This window comes from Cynocephalus volans, chromosome X (genome assembly GCF_027409185.1).
Source record: "Cynocephalus volans isolate mCynVol1 chromosome X, mCynVol1.pri, whole genome shotgun sequence".
NCBI lineage: Eukaryota > Metazoa > Chordata > Mammalia > Dermoptera > Cynocephalidae > Cynocephalus > Cynocephalus volans.
The window spans coordinates 175,069,999-175,083,906 of NC_084478.1; the positions used below are offsets into that span (position 1 = coordinate 175,069,999).

General features: G+C 53.4%; 1 protein-coding gene across 3 annotated transcripts; it reads right to left on the reverse strand.

The window, feature by feature from the left end:
• Window positions 1-1,926: 1,926 nt before the first annotated feature.
• Window positions 1,927-6,786, reverse strand: HMGB3 (high mobility group box 3). Of its 3 annotated transcripts, none has more exons than XM_063083482.1 (5): window positions 6,711-6,786; window positions 4,488-4,642; window positions 4,032-4,171; window positions 3,381-3,555; window positions 1,927-2,930 (listed from the first exon to the last, which is right to left on the reverse strand). In XM_063083482.1, the coding sequence occupies exons 2-5, from the start codon at window positions 4,635-4,637 to the stop codon at window positions 2,790-2,792; spliced, it is 606 nt and encodes a 201-aa protein (XP_062939552.1). In that variant the 5' UTR covers window positions 4,638-4,642; window positions 6,711-6,786; the 3' UTR covers window positions 1,927-2,789. The 3 variants fall into 3 exon arrangements, with proteins under 3 accessions (XP_062939552.1, XP_062939553.1, XP_062939551.1); XM_063083483.1 differs by lacking the exon at window positions 6,711-6,786 and adding an exon at window positions 6,534-6,592; XM_063083481.1 differs by lacking the exon at window positions 6,711-6,786 and adding an exon at window positions 5,586-5,646.
• Between the last annotated feature and the right edge of the window lie 7,122 nt (window positions 6,787-13,908).

Here is a 13,908-nt window from a genome sequence, read left to right on the forward strand (position 1 = left end):
AACGCATCCAACATCCCCAAATACATTTGTGACAAGAACAGACACACAGGAGACACGGGGGATAGTTGCTACATCACAACCTTGTTCTTTCCAAAGGATAGAGTCATTCAAGGACAGGATGATGGGGTTAGAAGTGAGAAGCAGATAGAGAAAGCAGGTACTGCCCTAAAAAAAAAAAAAAAAAACCCAACAGGTTGGCATTGCAGGAACATATACTGTGGGCCCAGAAATCAAGCTACAGCTAAGCCTTAGGTGGTAACATCACGCCACTTACAACATCTCCGAGAAGCTACAGAACATCATCCCATTAGAGGAGCCATATGGGACGGTGTGAAAACTTTAGAGTAGCAGTCTTGCTGCAAGCAGCTAATGGGCCAAGTGGCCTCAGCCTGAGTCTCTTTAGAAGTAAATGTCTGCTTAATCAAATATCGCTTAGCTAAACAGCTTACCCACTTCTGTTTAGCTACTGTGGGAGCACAAAAGAACATCACCCCCTTATAGTCTTTGCCCTTCCATGGTTGGTATGTCTAGTTACAGCCAGATAGAAGGGCACCACTCAGCAAGAAACCACTCCCTTGGGACGACAGATCGAGCTTTTCTTCCATATTTGCTGAGGCCGGTCACAGCTCCCAAATCTTGGGCTGGTATGCAGCAGCTTCAGCCTCCAGCGTCAGGTGACAAGGGCATAGCTGAAGGAGGCGGAATAATCCTGGAACAAGTGCCTCTGGGCAAACCTCTCTGCCAAGGGTTTTTTAATTAGTGGTCATTTTCTAAAAGAACTAGAGAAACACATTTAGAGCAAACGGTTCCACGACTAGTCCCCATCCAGGACCTAACAGGGTAGAGAGGACACAGCCTCCAGACATGCAAGTTTCCATAGTGAATTTTAAAAGCTTTCTCTTAAAAGTAGTATCACAAAAGCACTCCAGCGTGCTTCACAGCCTCAAACGTACATATCCGAGTACTAATGCTAGACAATACTAACACTCACCCACAACACAGTACCCTTCATTACTGCCAACAGTTAAGATGTATGTACATATCAGCCTTCGAAACAGTATTTATTATCACCACTTGCCACTGTGGGCATTACCCCTCATCCAACCTAGACAAAATCCAATATAACCACTGAAACACAAACCAAGCTCCTTCCAGTTTAAGAACATTGAACAATACACATTTCTGATGAGCTCAGATTGTGGGTAGACCATGCTACTTTTCCTATGAAACACTTAGCGCTTAGAAATGGTGATTCCATCAGCCTGACCTATGACTCAGGTGACCCTAGATGGAGCCTACAATCTTCCTCGTGGTGTTTGGTTCTTAGAAGGAAAAATGTAGGGGCAAAAAAGAAAAATGGATGTTGTCCCCTACCCCAGCATTTCACCCTCCCACCCCCACCCCCATCGGGGTCCAAGAGACAGTAGGAGCTTTAAGACCTACTCAAAGGCGGAGCACAATAACATTCTGCTACATGTGCTGGGAGGTGGCGGGGGGCGGTGAAAGGAAAAAGAAGGCTTGAATTTCTGCCACACCATACACTCTGGAAGATGTATTTTGCTGTTCAGCAATGCATTTGGCCCCACAAAATGGGGAGGGGGGTGGGAGACAAGAAAAGTGAACCTAGACAATAGCCTCAATCCTAACCACCCACCTTCTTGCCCCTCTAAAGCCTGCTAAAACTTGCCTATATTGTTAGCTTAGCTCCTACATTCAGTTGTTTAGATCTCATCTCCATGCTACTCAAAACAAAATCGCAGTGGCTTCAAGTAGCCCTCTCCATCTCAGTCCTGAGTAGGCTGACCACGTGGAGTAAAAGAGAAGTTACCAGATTTGTGGGGAGGCTAGTCTCCAAATACAACGGAGTGGGTCGTTTCACTGCTAAGACTGCTGTGAGTCAGAAATTTAGACTGTTATAGAGAACAGTTTTAAAAATGTAATACTGTTTATTTAACTTCAAAAACATTTCAGCATTCTAAACATACAAAAAATAACAGAACGTTGCAAATTGTGTTTAAGTACAGGTTCTTGAAATTTCATTGATGCCATGGCTCTTCACTTTGCTGACAATGAAGAGTTCTACAGTTTGTTGAAAAACAATTTAAAACTACCACACGTAACTGGAAAAAAAAAACAAACAAACACTTCTCATGCCAGCTGACCCCCCTTTTTCCACAGCTAAGAACGGCAGAATGCTATGTCACTATATACACAAACAAGACAACCAGAAGCTAAATGGATGCCCACTGCAGTGTCCACAGGTCCAGCCTCACAGTGCACGCCCTGAGCTATGGCCCCTCCAAAAGGCATCTTCCCCCTCTGCCTCCACGCCAAGCAAGGAGCATCAAGAGTTTGTCTCGGTTGTTTTGCTCTTTTTACAAACTATAGATATGTACAGTTGATAACTCAGGATTTCTAGCCAATAACCATAGAGTTACCACCACCTTACAAATAAAAAAAAAAAAAAATGCCAGAAACATCTTTAAATGCCTTGTCACACCAACAGCAAAGTGCACAGAGTGAGCAGAACACGAGAGTGCCTTTTCATTTTAAAAATGTTTGGAAATATGTACAACTTTGATACAGTTTCAGGGTGCTCCGGACACCCATGGCCACTTCATGTAAACCACTGACAATTTCTAGAGCACTTTGAGAGACTACAACATGATCGTGATCAAATTGTGTAATTAAACCTAATGAGGGCAGACCACACGCCTCAAATAAGAGATGTGTCAATTCCGGCGCTCCCCTACTCTAAGGTATTCACAAGGAGACAGATAAACAGTTTTTTATTCATCCTCCTCCTCCTCCTCCTCCTCCTCCTCTTCCTCCTCGTCTTCTTCGTCTTCCTCTTCCACCTTTTTCCTGGCAACTTTAGCGGGACCCTTTGCGCCATCAAACTTTCCTTTAGACTTATAGTCAGCAACATCCTGGAAGGAACAGGGACACATTGCGAATGAGTCCACAGGCTCTCCTGTAGCTGTTTTAGCAAAGGACAGAAAAGCATGGCGTCCTCACCTTGGGTGGAAAAAGGGCAACTGAAACCGAGTGAATAAGCCAGGGCTGCTATCCACAAACTTGGCTCTTGGACATTCAAATTTAAAAGTTAATGGGCGTTCAAGTGTCCTTTAAGTCATGTTAATAGCACTAACAAATCCTGCTGTGTTTTGTTTTCTTAAAGAGTGAGCAAACCTTTTTTAAGCCTGCCTACCTGAAGTTGTCCCCAAGACTAAAATGTGTCAGAAGAGTGAACACCAGCACAGCTGGCTGGGCTTGCATGCTACGCGAGAAACCCAGCCCAGCAACGCAGCCACACAGCCCACAACCGCCGGCCTGCCCGACCGTCCAGGCTAGCAGGCAGGCCCACGCAGGCCCCTTACCTTCTCGTACTTCTCCTTCAGCTTGGCCGCCTTGGTGATGTAAGGCTGCTTTTCACTGTCACTTAAGTTATTCCACATCTCACCCAGCTTTTTGGCCACGTCTCCAATAGAGATGCCAGGGTTTGTGGATTTGATCTTGGGGCGGAATTCAGAACAGAAGAGGAAAAACCCAGACCTTGGAGGAGAGAATTATGTAAATTAGAAGAGAATCCAGTTTAAGTCAAAATCCCATGTTCCTGAGTCCACATATGTACCACTACTTTGATTTCTCCCTGAAGTGAAGAAATGTGTGATACCATATACAACACTACAAAGGTGCAGATTCTAAAATGTTTAAGATGCTGCTGAGATACATGATGCTTTGTCGGTTTTTCAGTTACTGGGAAAGGGGTGAAGAATTCTGACACCCAGAACTAGGCTCAGGGGAAAGGCCAACCAGCAACCAGTGCACGAGCACACGTGCACACAACACACACAGAGCCCACAAACACCTCGGCTGTGACTACGGACAACGCTGGCACTGCATTATAAAGCTCAAAATACAGAAAGTTTTGCAAAGTACTCAACACCTTTTAGATAAAATCTTCAAAAAAAAATCTTTCAAGCAGAAGGAAAGCTTTAACTGTTATCTTGAATCTTATAGTCACTTACGGTGGCCTTTTGGGGGCATTAGGGTCTTTCTTCTTCTTGCCTCCCTTAGCTGGTCCATAATCCTTCATTTCCCGATCATAGCGTACTTTGTCCGCCTTTGCCATCTCATCAAATTTAGACTTCTCTTTCCCAGACATTGTCTGCAAAGAACAGGGCCTGTTAAATTCCTCAATGCAGTGAGCACATACCTATTCAGCTGTCCTGCAGTTATACTGGCAGCTTGCAAAAGCAGATGAAAGCCTCAAACCCTTGAAGAGCCTTAAAATAAAAGGACACACTGACAATTCTAAAGACAAGCAAGATGAGCCTAAGTAGAGAAGAAAACAGCTACCTGGGGTGACTTTGAAGGTAAGTAACCCCAAAGTGTGAAATCCAAGTAAGACTGGTTTGAAGGATACAAAATAATAATAATAATAATAATAATAATAATAATAATAATAATAATAATAATAATACCTTCCACCTCTCAGAGCACTTCTTGGAAAATTCTGCAAAATTGACAGGGACCTCTGGGTTTTTCTTCTTATGTTCTTCTCTGCATGTCTGCACAAAGAAGGCATAAGCAGACATCTTGCCCTTTGGTTTCTTAGGGTCACCTTTAGCCATCTTGACTGTGATGGATGGAAGAGAGACAAAGAAAAGCATACGATGAAGACCAGAAGTAAGCAACAGCACATACCAAAGGCAAAGCAAAAACAGGATTAACTTCACTGTTAAGCAGAACCTCCCCACAACACCTAACACCACTGGCAGAAGGCAGGGTGGGAAGGAAATCAGCCTCAGTGTCGCTTGTCATTTAACTTTTGACCAGCATGAAGCGCGCTGGTTTCTGAGTTACTTCAAGAGCGATCAAGTTCTCCAAATGGAGCCGACCCAAGTGGGGTGCTCAGCGCTACATTACAGAACTAGCTCGTCTTGGAAACTATAACTACTAAGTGGGAAAGGCATGGGGAGGACACATGTGCAGGGGGCGAGTGACAGAAGCCTGAAATCAATAACTTAAGCTCAGCCGGTCATCCGTTTAACTCCGATGCAAAAAACCGAAACACTGTCACCGCTGCTAAACAAAAGATCAAATCAGAAGAACCGTAAATAGGAAACATTTGAACTGTTATTATTGCTTGTAAAAATGGCTTTTACGAGGGTGATCTGGAAAGTGAGCAGAGAGCCCTTGTACTATTAGTTCTGACCCGTCGTTTCGTCACTGTCTAAAGGGGGAGGGAGTATCAAAAGGGCTAATCTTGCTCATCTGTAACGCAGAACGCAGGTCCAGCCAGGAATACTTTCTCCAAAGTTTCCAAATAAAAATGCAGCTGTGGCGTGTCATCGTCCCTGTCCCACCCCCCAGCTTCCCGCCATCTTTTCCTTTTCCCACACCCAAGGTCATCACGTAACACTAAGGCAGTCCCCTTGCCAGTGACGGCCCTCGGAGATGCATTAGGGACCCGCAGCGGCGGCCCGGGCACGGCGGGACAGGGCGCGGGGGAGCCCCGGCCGGCAGCTGGCAGCCCGACTCGGCCCCCGTGCCGGGTCACCGGGACACCCATAATTCACCTTCCATTTTGTCAACAGCTTCCTGATGAAAGAAAGTGCCCCTGAAATCCGCCGCTGCCACCCCCGGGGGGCGAGCGGGGCCGGGAGGCGGCGACGGCGGCCGCGGGCAGGGGTTGCGGGGCCGGCTGGGCGACAGCCGCGACCGTGGCGGTGGCGCCCGCCGCGCCTCCGAGCCCCACTCGCTAAAATGGCTGATCCGCGCGCGGCCGGCGCAGGCGGCGGCGACGACGGCGGCGGCGGCGGCGAACAAAGCGGCCCGGGCCCCACCGCCCCCGCCGCCGCCCGCTCTCCGGCCCCCACCCCGCCCGCCCCGCCCGGGGACCGCGGGCCGGACCTCCCCGCCCCCCGGCGCGGGGCGCACTCCTCGGGATAACAAAGGCGCCCATGCAGCCATGACGCTCGGCCGCGCCGGGGCCCGCGGCGGCGCCCCCGGTCCTCCACGCCGCCCGCCCCGGGCCACGGGCGCCGAGCCGAGGCCACAGCCGGTCGGCGCTCCAGCCGCCAGCCCCCGCTCGCCTCGCCGGAGCGCAGCGGAGCGCCAGCCACGGCAGCGGCGGCGGCGACCGGCAGCGGGAGGCCAGCGGGGGGCGGCCGGCCCGTGCCCCCACCCCGGGCCACCGGGCGCTCCGCGACGGCCATGTTCACGCAGAGCCGGCGGCGCCCGGCCCAGCCCAGGAGCGAAGTTTGCCCGCGCCGCAGCCCCCGCGGGCACCGGCCACCCGCCCCCCGCGAAGTCCGTCCCGGGCCGGGGTGCGCACCGGCCCCTCCCCGCTGCTGCCACCCGAGCCCGCAGCCGCCCCGCCGCCGCCGCAGCTGCCGAACATCTGGCCTGGGGGGCCTTGGCTCTTGGCCGCTGCCCCGGGGGCCGGCGCCGAATGGGGCTCCGCGGAGAGAGCCGAGCCCCGAAAGCGGGGCGCTCGGGAGAAAGCACTGGAAAAGTTGAAACACCTGAATTGCGGATCGCTTCCCGGCCACCTAGCAAGACGGAAGGCGGAGGGGGCGGGAAGGGCGCGGGGACGGGAGGCCGGAGAGGCGGCGCGGGGCGCGCTGGCGGCGGCGCGGCCGGAAAGTTGTGCGGGCGGCGGCGGCGGCGGTGGCGGCGGGCGCGGGCGGTGTGGAACGTACCTGTATTGTTCGCTAGTCTGGGCAGCGCAGGGCACGACGCGCGGCTCAGCGCTCTCCAGCCTCGCGCTAGCTGCCTCCACGAGAGCCGCCTGATTGGCCAGCGGGCTCCGCCGTTTAAAACAGCCTCCTCGCCCGCCCATTGGCCGCGGGCCTCATGCATATTAAGTAGGTGCGGACGCCCATTGGGCGCGGCCGCTGGGATCATTCATTCAAAAAGAACAACCCGCCGGGGCTGGCTGCGGGGGCAAAACAGAGCAAGGATTAAGATTCGCGCTTGCTCACCCTCTGCGTCCCCACCCCGGACTGAGCTGGGTTCTCAAAGGACTTTCGAGTGGTGGCCCCGCGATTCCCGGAGGCCATGGCCTCTGGCGTGAGAAGGCAAGGTCGAGAAGGGAGCGCTGCCCTTTGCTCCCGCAGCAACACGGCCTGGGCGCCCCTGGCCCCAAGTCAGGTCCCACGCCACGGGAAACCTGCTAGGGCCGACCGGCCAGGGTCAATGGTCCTCCACCTCCACCCAGTTCCACCGCGACCCCGCGGCCGGGGCCCGGCTGCAGCCAGCTCTTCGATGCCGGGAGAAGGGCAGCTGCTTCCTCACCGAGACCTCGGGTTTTCTGCCCTGGGATTCCGCTGCCCACCCGAAAGGAAAGGTGCCTGACCGCGCTCTTGCGGATCGTGCCCAACTAAGCTCTTTCCACTAATCGCCTGACATCTTTGGATGCGCCTGCAATTGCGGAAACGACGAGCTAGGCCGGCCAGAAGAAGAAAACGGAGTTTGGCAAGAGCAGAGAAATTGTGAGAAATTGTACTTTAGTGGGCAGGGAGTAAGGGTAAGACCAGCCCCCTCTTCACTGCCTCAGTTCAGGCCCACACGCTCCTGTGGTCTCCTGACACACCCGCCTGAGAAGAATAAAAGTGCTTGGATTGAATGAAAGAAAGGGGTTTGACTTGGTCTCCGCTTTGCCACTGGCTGGGTGGCATGGCCTTGAGTAAGTCGCTTCTTTGGGGGAATTCAGGCAATGGTTTTCAAAGTGGGGGTGGGTGGGAGCAGTGTCACCTCTGTAAGGGATTCGTGGGGACTTCAATTGCCTGGATGATTGGCGGCCGTTGCTGGAACTTAATAAGAGGAAGGGATGGCCAGGGATGCTAAATGCCCTGCATTGCATAGGACGGTCGCACAAGAGCAAGAGAATGCTAGCATCAGCCCTGTTTGAAAAACATCTGAGGGACCTTGGCTTTTTGAGGTACCAAACTTCTGGTAAAGAAAGGAAGAAAAAGGAAGGGTGAGAAAAAGGACATTTTAATGGCTGAAATTTGGAGAAAATAATGTAGAAGAACAGACGTCATGACTTTTTTTTTTTTTTTTTTTTTCTATAGGAAGTACTTTGAAAGGCCAAGAGAGCTGTTTATGGTTCCCATTTAGAAATGAGATCCACCAGAAGATGAGTTTTACAAATGCTGTTTTCAGAAACCGTGGCTGATTTTGACGTGTGCAAGGGAGTTGGCCTCACTGGGTACACACCTCCCCCACGCCTGTCTGGCTCTTGCCAACTCTTCTCAGCCTCCTGGCCAAGCCTGAGCCCCTGCAGCTGGAACTGCTAGGCTTCCACCATTAGGGATCCAATTCAAAAGGTAAAGATAGTGCTGCTTTTGAAAAGAGCCAAAAAGTATCAAGTCACTATCCCAAGTCCCCAATCTACAGACTCTCAGAAAGTCAGGAATCTTAGGCCACCTCACCCATCCTCTGCCCTATTAGAACCAGCTGAGTAGCTACTTCTCTTTGCATACCTCCATTCACAGGGAGCTTACCATTTCCCTTCTAGGCTGTCCCTTCCATCTCTAGCCATCTCTGAGTCGAGGTCACCGTCCTGTACATAGTCCAATCCCTTACCCTTCAGAGATTTCATGGCAGGCCAGGCCCTCTCTCTGGGAAGACAGCCCCAACTCCTTCTACACCCAGGTTCTCAGGGCCTGACCTGCCCAGTCCACTCCTCCTCCCGTTTCTGCCCAGCCCAGTGTGGAGTAGGGTCTCAACATGTGATCTGACCTGTACCCCCTCTCTGCCAGAGCATCCTGGCCTCTCAAGGTTGTCAGGACTTTCTAGGTCAAAAATTCAAGATGGGATCTCAGGATGGACAGGGTCTCCCTCTGGTCCAGCTACTGCCCAGCATCCTGGCCTCTTAGCAGCTGGCTGGCACCAAGGTGGGGGAATCAGAGTGATCAGGCTTCAGCCTATCAGGCACTTGGGTAGATGGCGAGGGTCACACTTACAAGACCATGTCAACTCACGAGCAGCATATGTATACACACTCACATGTGGGCATACCCAGGGCCTTCCCAGAGGCAGCAGCTTGAAGGCCAAACCAAAGAAATAAGGGCGTCTCTGAGCCAGAAAGAGACCTCACCCCAAGACACCACCCCCTGGACCCATGCTTCCCCACCCGCTGCCACAGCCCCGCCCACTGGTCTATTTCTGCACACGTACATCCAAGGAGGAAAGGTTGGCCCTTCTTCAGAGTCGGCACATCCGCCTCCATCTCTGCTCTCGAGGAAGCTCCTTCTGACACTGAGCCAAAGCACTTGGTCTGAAGCTGTGATCTTCGTCAGAACCTCACAGAACATGACTATGACATCACAGTATATCAGAGATCCCAAGGTGGTTGCCATGGTTCCCTGCCCCCTACAAACATATCCATCATCCCAAATCTCCATGTCCTCTTCAGGCCTAACCTCCCTGATTCCCCCAAGCCTTCCCCATGAACCTCCGCCTGGAGGCCCCTCACAGCCTGGTTTTCTCCTTAGCTCAGGGGCAGCATGCCTGTGCACAGGCTGTGGCCTAGTGGTTCCTACCTCAGCTGAAACTCATAATTCAACTCCATGCATATGCATTGAATGCCTACTAATAAATAATGGAAGGGCTATGAGGTGAAGTGGGGGGAGGGCTAGAAGGAAGGGACAAGGCAGTGGCTTTGGGCTCTGTCACTGACTTCCTGGTGTGCCCTTCAACATGTCACCTCATCTCCCCCAGCCTCAGTGTCCCCTGTCAAAGATGACTCAACCCTCCTTACCCACACTGCCCAGTGTGGTGCTTAGGGAGACTGTGAATGAAGGCAGTATGGTTGTCACCAGTCAAAGGCTGCCCGGGGGGGACTAAAGACCAGTCTGGAAGCCAGGGGTGTCTGGGCAGGGCCTGGACTCAGGGACCCCAAGGCGGGCTGTTCCCTCTGCCTGCAGCAAAGGTCAGTGCCCACTGGCTTGGGGGTAACTCCAGCAGCGGCATGGAGGTGATGGAGGGCTCTCTGGGCCTGGGCCCTGGCCCTCTCTGGAAAGCACTTTAACCACATCAGTCACCTCTGAGGCCCAGCATCAGGCAGAGCCCATCTACACAAAGCTGAATCCCTTAAGCTGCTCGGCTGCCTAGAGAAGTTATGAAAACATTGGAAGTAAATAAGAAATAGGACAAAGTGTAGCAAACGCTATTTAAAGAGGGTTTCAGTTCCTGTCAGTTCAGGGCCCTGAAAAGATTAAGAAGAATCCTCCTCATTCAGCAAAGATGAAACCCCCACCCCCATACACACACACAGCTCCCTAAGTCCTCACTTGGATACCCAGGGCGTAAAGGTGACTTTCCTGAGGCCCAGCCAGTGCCAGCCTCCTTTTAAGAATCAATGGAAGTGTACCTAGAGTGGATATGGGGGGCAGTGGTGGGATGAGATCTTTGAATCGGTTAAAATATATCAGGGAACTTTCTGTGAAGTTCTCACAAAGAAGCAAGGCCTCTCCACATGGGATCTAGGAACCTTAGTAAATTCAGATCTTCACAGGGAGGAAGTCTCTAACGACTGGCTTCCCCCACCCCGCTCACCTTCACTGCCTGGTGCCTCCCCTCACCCCTCCCTGTTTTCCCCACCCCCACGCCTGGAGCCCGGTCACCACCCGTGTCCCCTCCCGCTCTGCTCTTCGGTGGGTGGGAATTGCATTCTAACTCGACGTTTTTTCCCTGCGGGAGGAGCGTTTGCAGAGGTGGGTAGGGTCTCCAGCGCTGTTGTAATACGTCCGTAGCGCCGCGCGGCTGGGGAGACTCTTCGAGGGCCCCTAACCTAGGCTCCTCTTGGCGCACAAGGCCCAGCCGACCGGGGATTTGCCCAAGCCCCCACGTGGGTCAGTGGCTGAGCCAGGGCTGGAAGCCTAATCTCTTGACCCTTAGTGCCACGCTTGTCCTACTCTTAATAGCTCAGCTGCACCGTGGGTGCAGCTGGCGGGAGCAGCCAAAGCCCTCGAGCAGAAGGGGCTCCAGGCTCCAAACAGCAGCCCGAGAGGCTCGCGGGGAAGCGGGCAGGGGGAGGGCAGGGCCCCGGCCGCGGTGGCCTGGAGCCCCGACGGCGCCCGCAGCTCCCGGGCCGGCTCCTTCCCAGGGCACTGCTCTCGCCTCTACGGTGGGACGAGCGGTCCCTCCCGAGTCCGCAGGAGGAAGGAGCTCGGGAGCCGGCTCTGTTGAGCCTGGCACAATCTCCTTAGCAGCACGCGCCACCGCGGCCCTGCGCGCGGCTCCTTTGCCTTGTGTGATTGAGAAGCGGGACGGGGGTCAGCAGCAGAAGGATCACCTGTATTTTACTGTCCAGCCTGGTGCCTGGAGGAACAGGTCCTCATCTGCAGAAGCCGACCTAGGGCCAATGACGCGCCAGGCAGGCCAGGGCCTGCAGGGGACATGGAGATGAAACTGAAGGGTCTCTACCCTCCCAGACACCCAGGGAGAAGGGTGCCGAGGGGAGGCGACCCTCCGATGGGATCGCTCCCACCGGCCACTTCATTCCCGGAACAGCCGTGCCCTGGCAAGCCTTGAAGGCTTCACCATGCTGCTGGGCTACCCGGTCCAGACGGTCTCACCTCCGGCCCCCGTCCCATGAGGAGCGCACACACACCGGACCGGTCCTCACCACCCCCGCACCCCCACCCCCTGGGCTCTGACTCATTGAGCAGCTAATGCGCCCGCACCCCCCTCCCGAAAGCTACACGCTGTTGCTCTTCACCTGAATCAAAGGGATCCCTGCGCTGGGGACAGCGGAAGCTGAAGGTTGGCCACTCTCTAAGTGAGATTGGAGTTGTCATTTTAAAAACGTTCCTCACTCCCTCTTTGTGGGCCTGCTTCTCATTATTAAAAGGGGAGCAAGAGTTGGTCTCTGGGGTCCCTTACAGCATCAACGTTGCCAGTGGGGCTGGGCTTCACAAAAGGACCCCGAGGAAACATGACTTTCCTATCTCCACCCGCCCCCGCAAAAAACGCAAACGAAATCAAACGAACTCAAAAGGCGGCCTTGCAAAGCCCCTCTGCGTGCACCAGTATCATGGTAAGAGGACTATAGAAACGGTCCCAATGGATGACAAAAGAGTCTCACTCTGAAAAGGGTGGCACTTTTGCTGACCACGCGCGTCAAGTCCCCTCTCCACAGCTCTTTCCTCTGCCGGGGACACTCTTCTCCAGTAACTCTGCAAGGCTCTCGCCCTCACCTCCTGTAGCTCTTTGCTCAAATTCCCTTCCCTGACCACCCTACTGAAAATTGAAAGCCTCAACTCAGCATTGCCTACCCCCTCATTCCTGCTTTATTTTTTTTTTATTTCTTTATTTTATACTGTCTTCCCCCACCCCACCCCCCGCTTTATTTTTTTTATAGGCGCTGAACACCAGCTAACATTCTACATCTTTGCAACGTTTATCTTGCTGATTGACTGTCTCCCCATCAGACAGTGAGCCCCATGAGGGCATAGACTTTAATCTGTTCTGTTCACAGCATGCCATTAAATATTGTTGAACAAACAAATGGGTTTCCCGTTGACCTTGACCACTCCCCTTCCCCGTTCTGGGTGGGCCCCGGGGCAGGAGGACTTCCATATATTCCTAAAAAGAGTCCCCACCCTCAAGAATTTGTACCCTAGAGAGGAGAGACATCAACAGCTATCAAGGGAGCATGAATGAAATAAACATAGAAGGCTTTATTTCTGATGGCCGGTGAGGTGGGGTCTGGGAAGGCTTGATGAACAGAGGACGCCACTTTGAGATGGATGCAGAGGGTTAGTGAGGGTTCCACGGGCAGTGAAGGAGCAAATTTCCCCAGGCTGCCGGAAGCGGGAGATGTGAAAGTGTGCTGCGCACTTGTGGGGGGACCCGAAGGCTAGCAGGGTCAGGGAAGGGGTGTGGTAAGAGCTGCTCTGGGGACACAGATGGGGTGCGGGCTTGTCAGACCAAGACTATTCATAGCACAGGTTGTCATCACAGGGTCTCCCAGCAGGCAATGGGGAGCCATTGCAGGATTTTGAGCAGGGGAATGACCCAATCAAAGCTATATTTGAGAAAGTTCTCCTTTGCTGCTGTGAGGGGATGGGACAGTGGGGGTGGACAGGGAGCAGAGGCAGAGAGATCCCTTAGGGGAAGTTGCAGGCCAGAGCTGGTGTGGGCTTAGATTTGGGGTACCGGCAGTGAGGATAGGGAGGAATAATTGAATTTGTGCCCTGCCCACTTCCCAGCCAGCCTCCAGCCAGTAGTAAGCACGCTCTTTTTGCAAATTGTAAATCTGACCATCCTGTCAACTCTCCAATGGCTTCTCCTCTCATTGCATTGAGGACGCCATCCCACCCCCACTTCTCTGGACCCCGGACATGGCCCTACCTGTCTCTGCAGCCTCTTCTTCCCCTGCCACCCCTTCACTCATTTTTGGGGGGGGGAGGGTTGAGGGGGTGGGAATGGCAGCTGGCTTGTACAGGGACCCGAACCCTTGACCTGGTGTTAGAACACTGCACTCTAACCAACTGGGCTAACCGGCCAGCCCTCCCCTTCTCCTTTAATGCCAACTCAAACTTCTCTCCTTTCCCTCACAACAGTGTACCTGCTGTTCCCACTGTCCCGGACCCTCTGCCATCCCCCCACCGCCAGCCCCGCTGGTGCTTAAGCAAGTACTACCCACCCTAGAGAGCTCAGCCAGTCACTTCTACCTCCTGTAGGAGGCTCCCTGATTTCCCTGGCCCAGACTTTCCTTTCCCCCTCTGGTCTCTGATGTGTCACTTCCCACAGCCATCATCTGGCCACTGTTTGGGTGGTTAACTTGTTGAATGTCTGTACCACCTGGGCTTCCCCACAACTGGCACAGGGCCTGGGGCCTGGAGACACTGAAATGCCTGTGTTATGGATGCTAGGTGTGATGGGCAC

Coding starts and splice junctions, on each gene's coding strand:
- HMGB3 (XM_063083481.1), bottom strand. Junction 3,556..4,031: donor AATGCCCCCAAAAGGCCACC/GTAAGTGACTAT, acceptor CTCTCCTCCAAG/GTCTGGGTTTTTCCTCTTCT. Junction 2,931..3,380: donor TGAAGGAGAAGTACGAGAAG/GTAAGGGGCCTG, acceptor TGTTCCTTCCAG/GATGTTGCTGACTATAAGTC.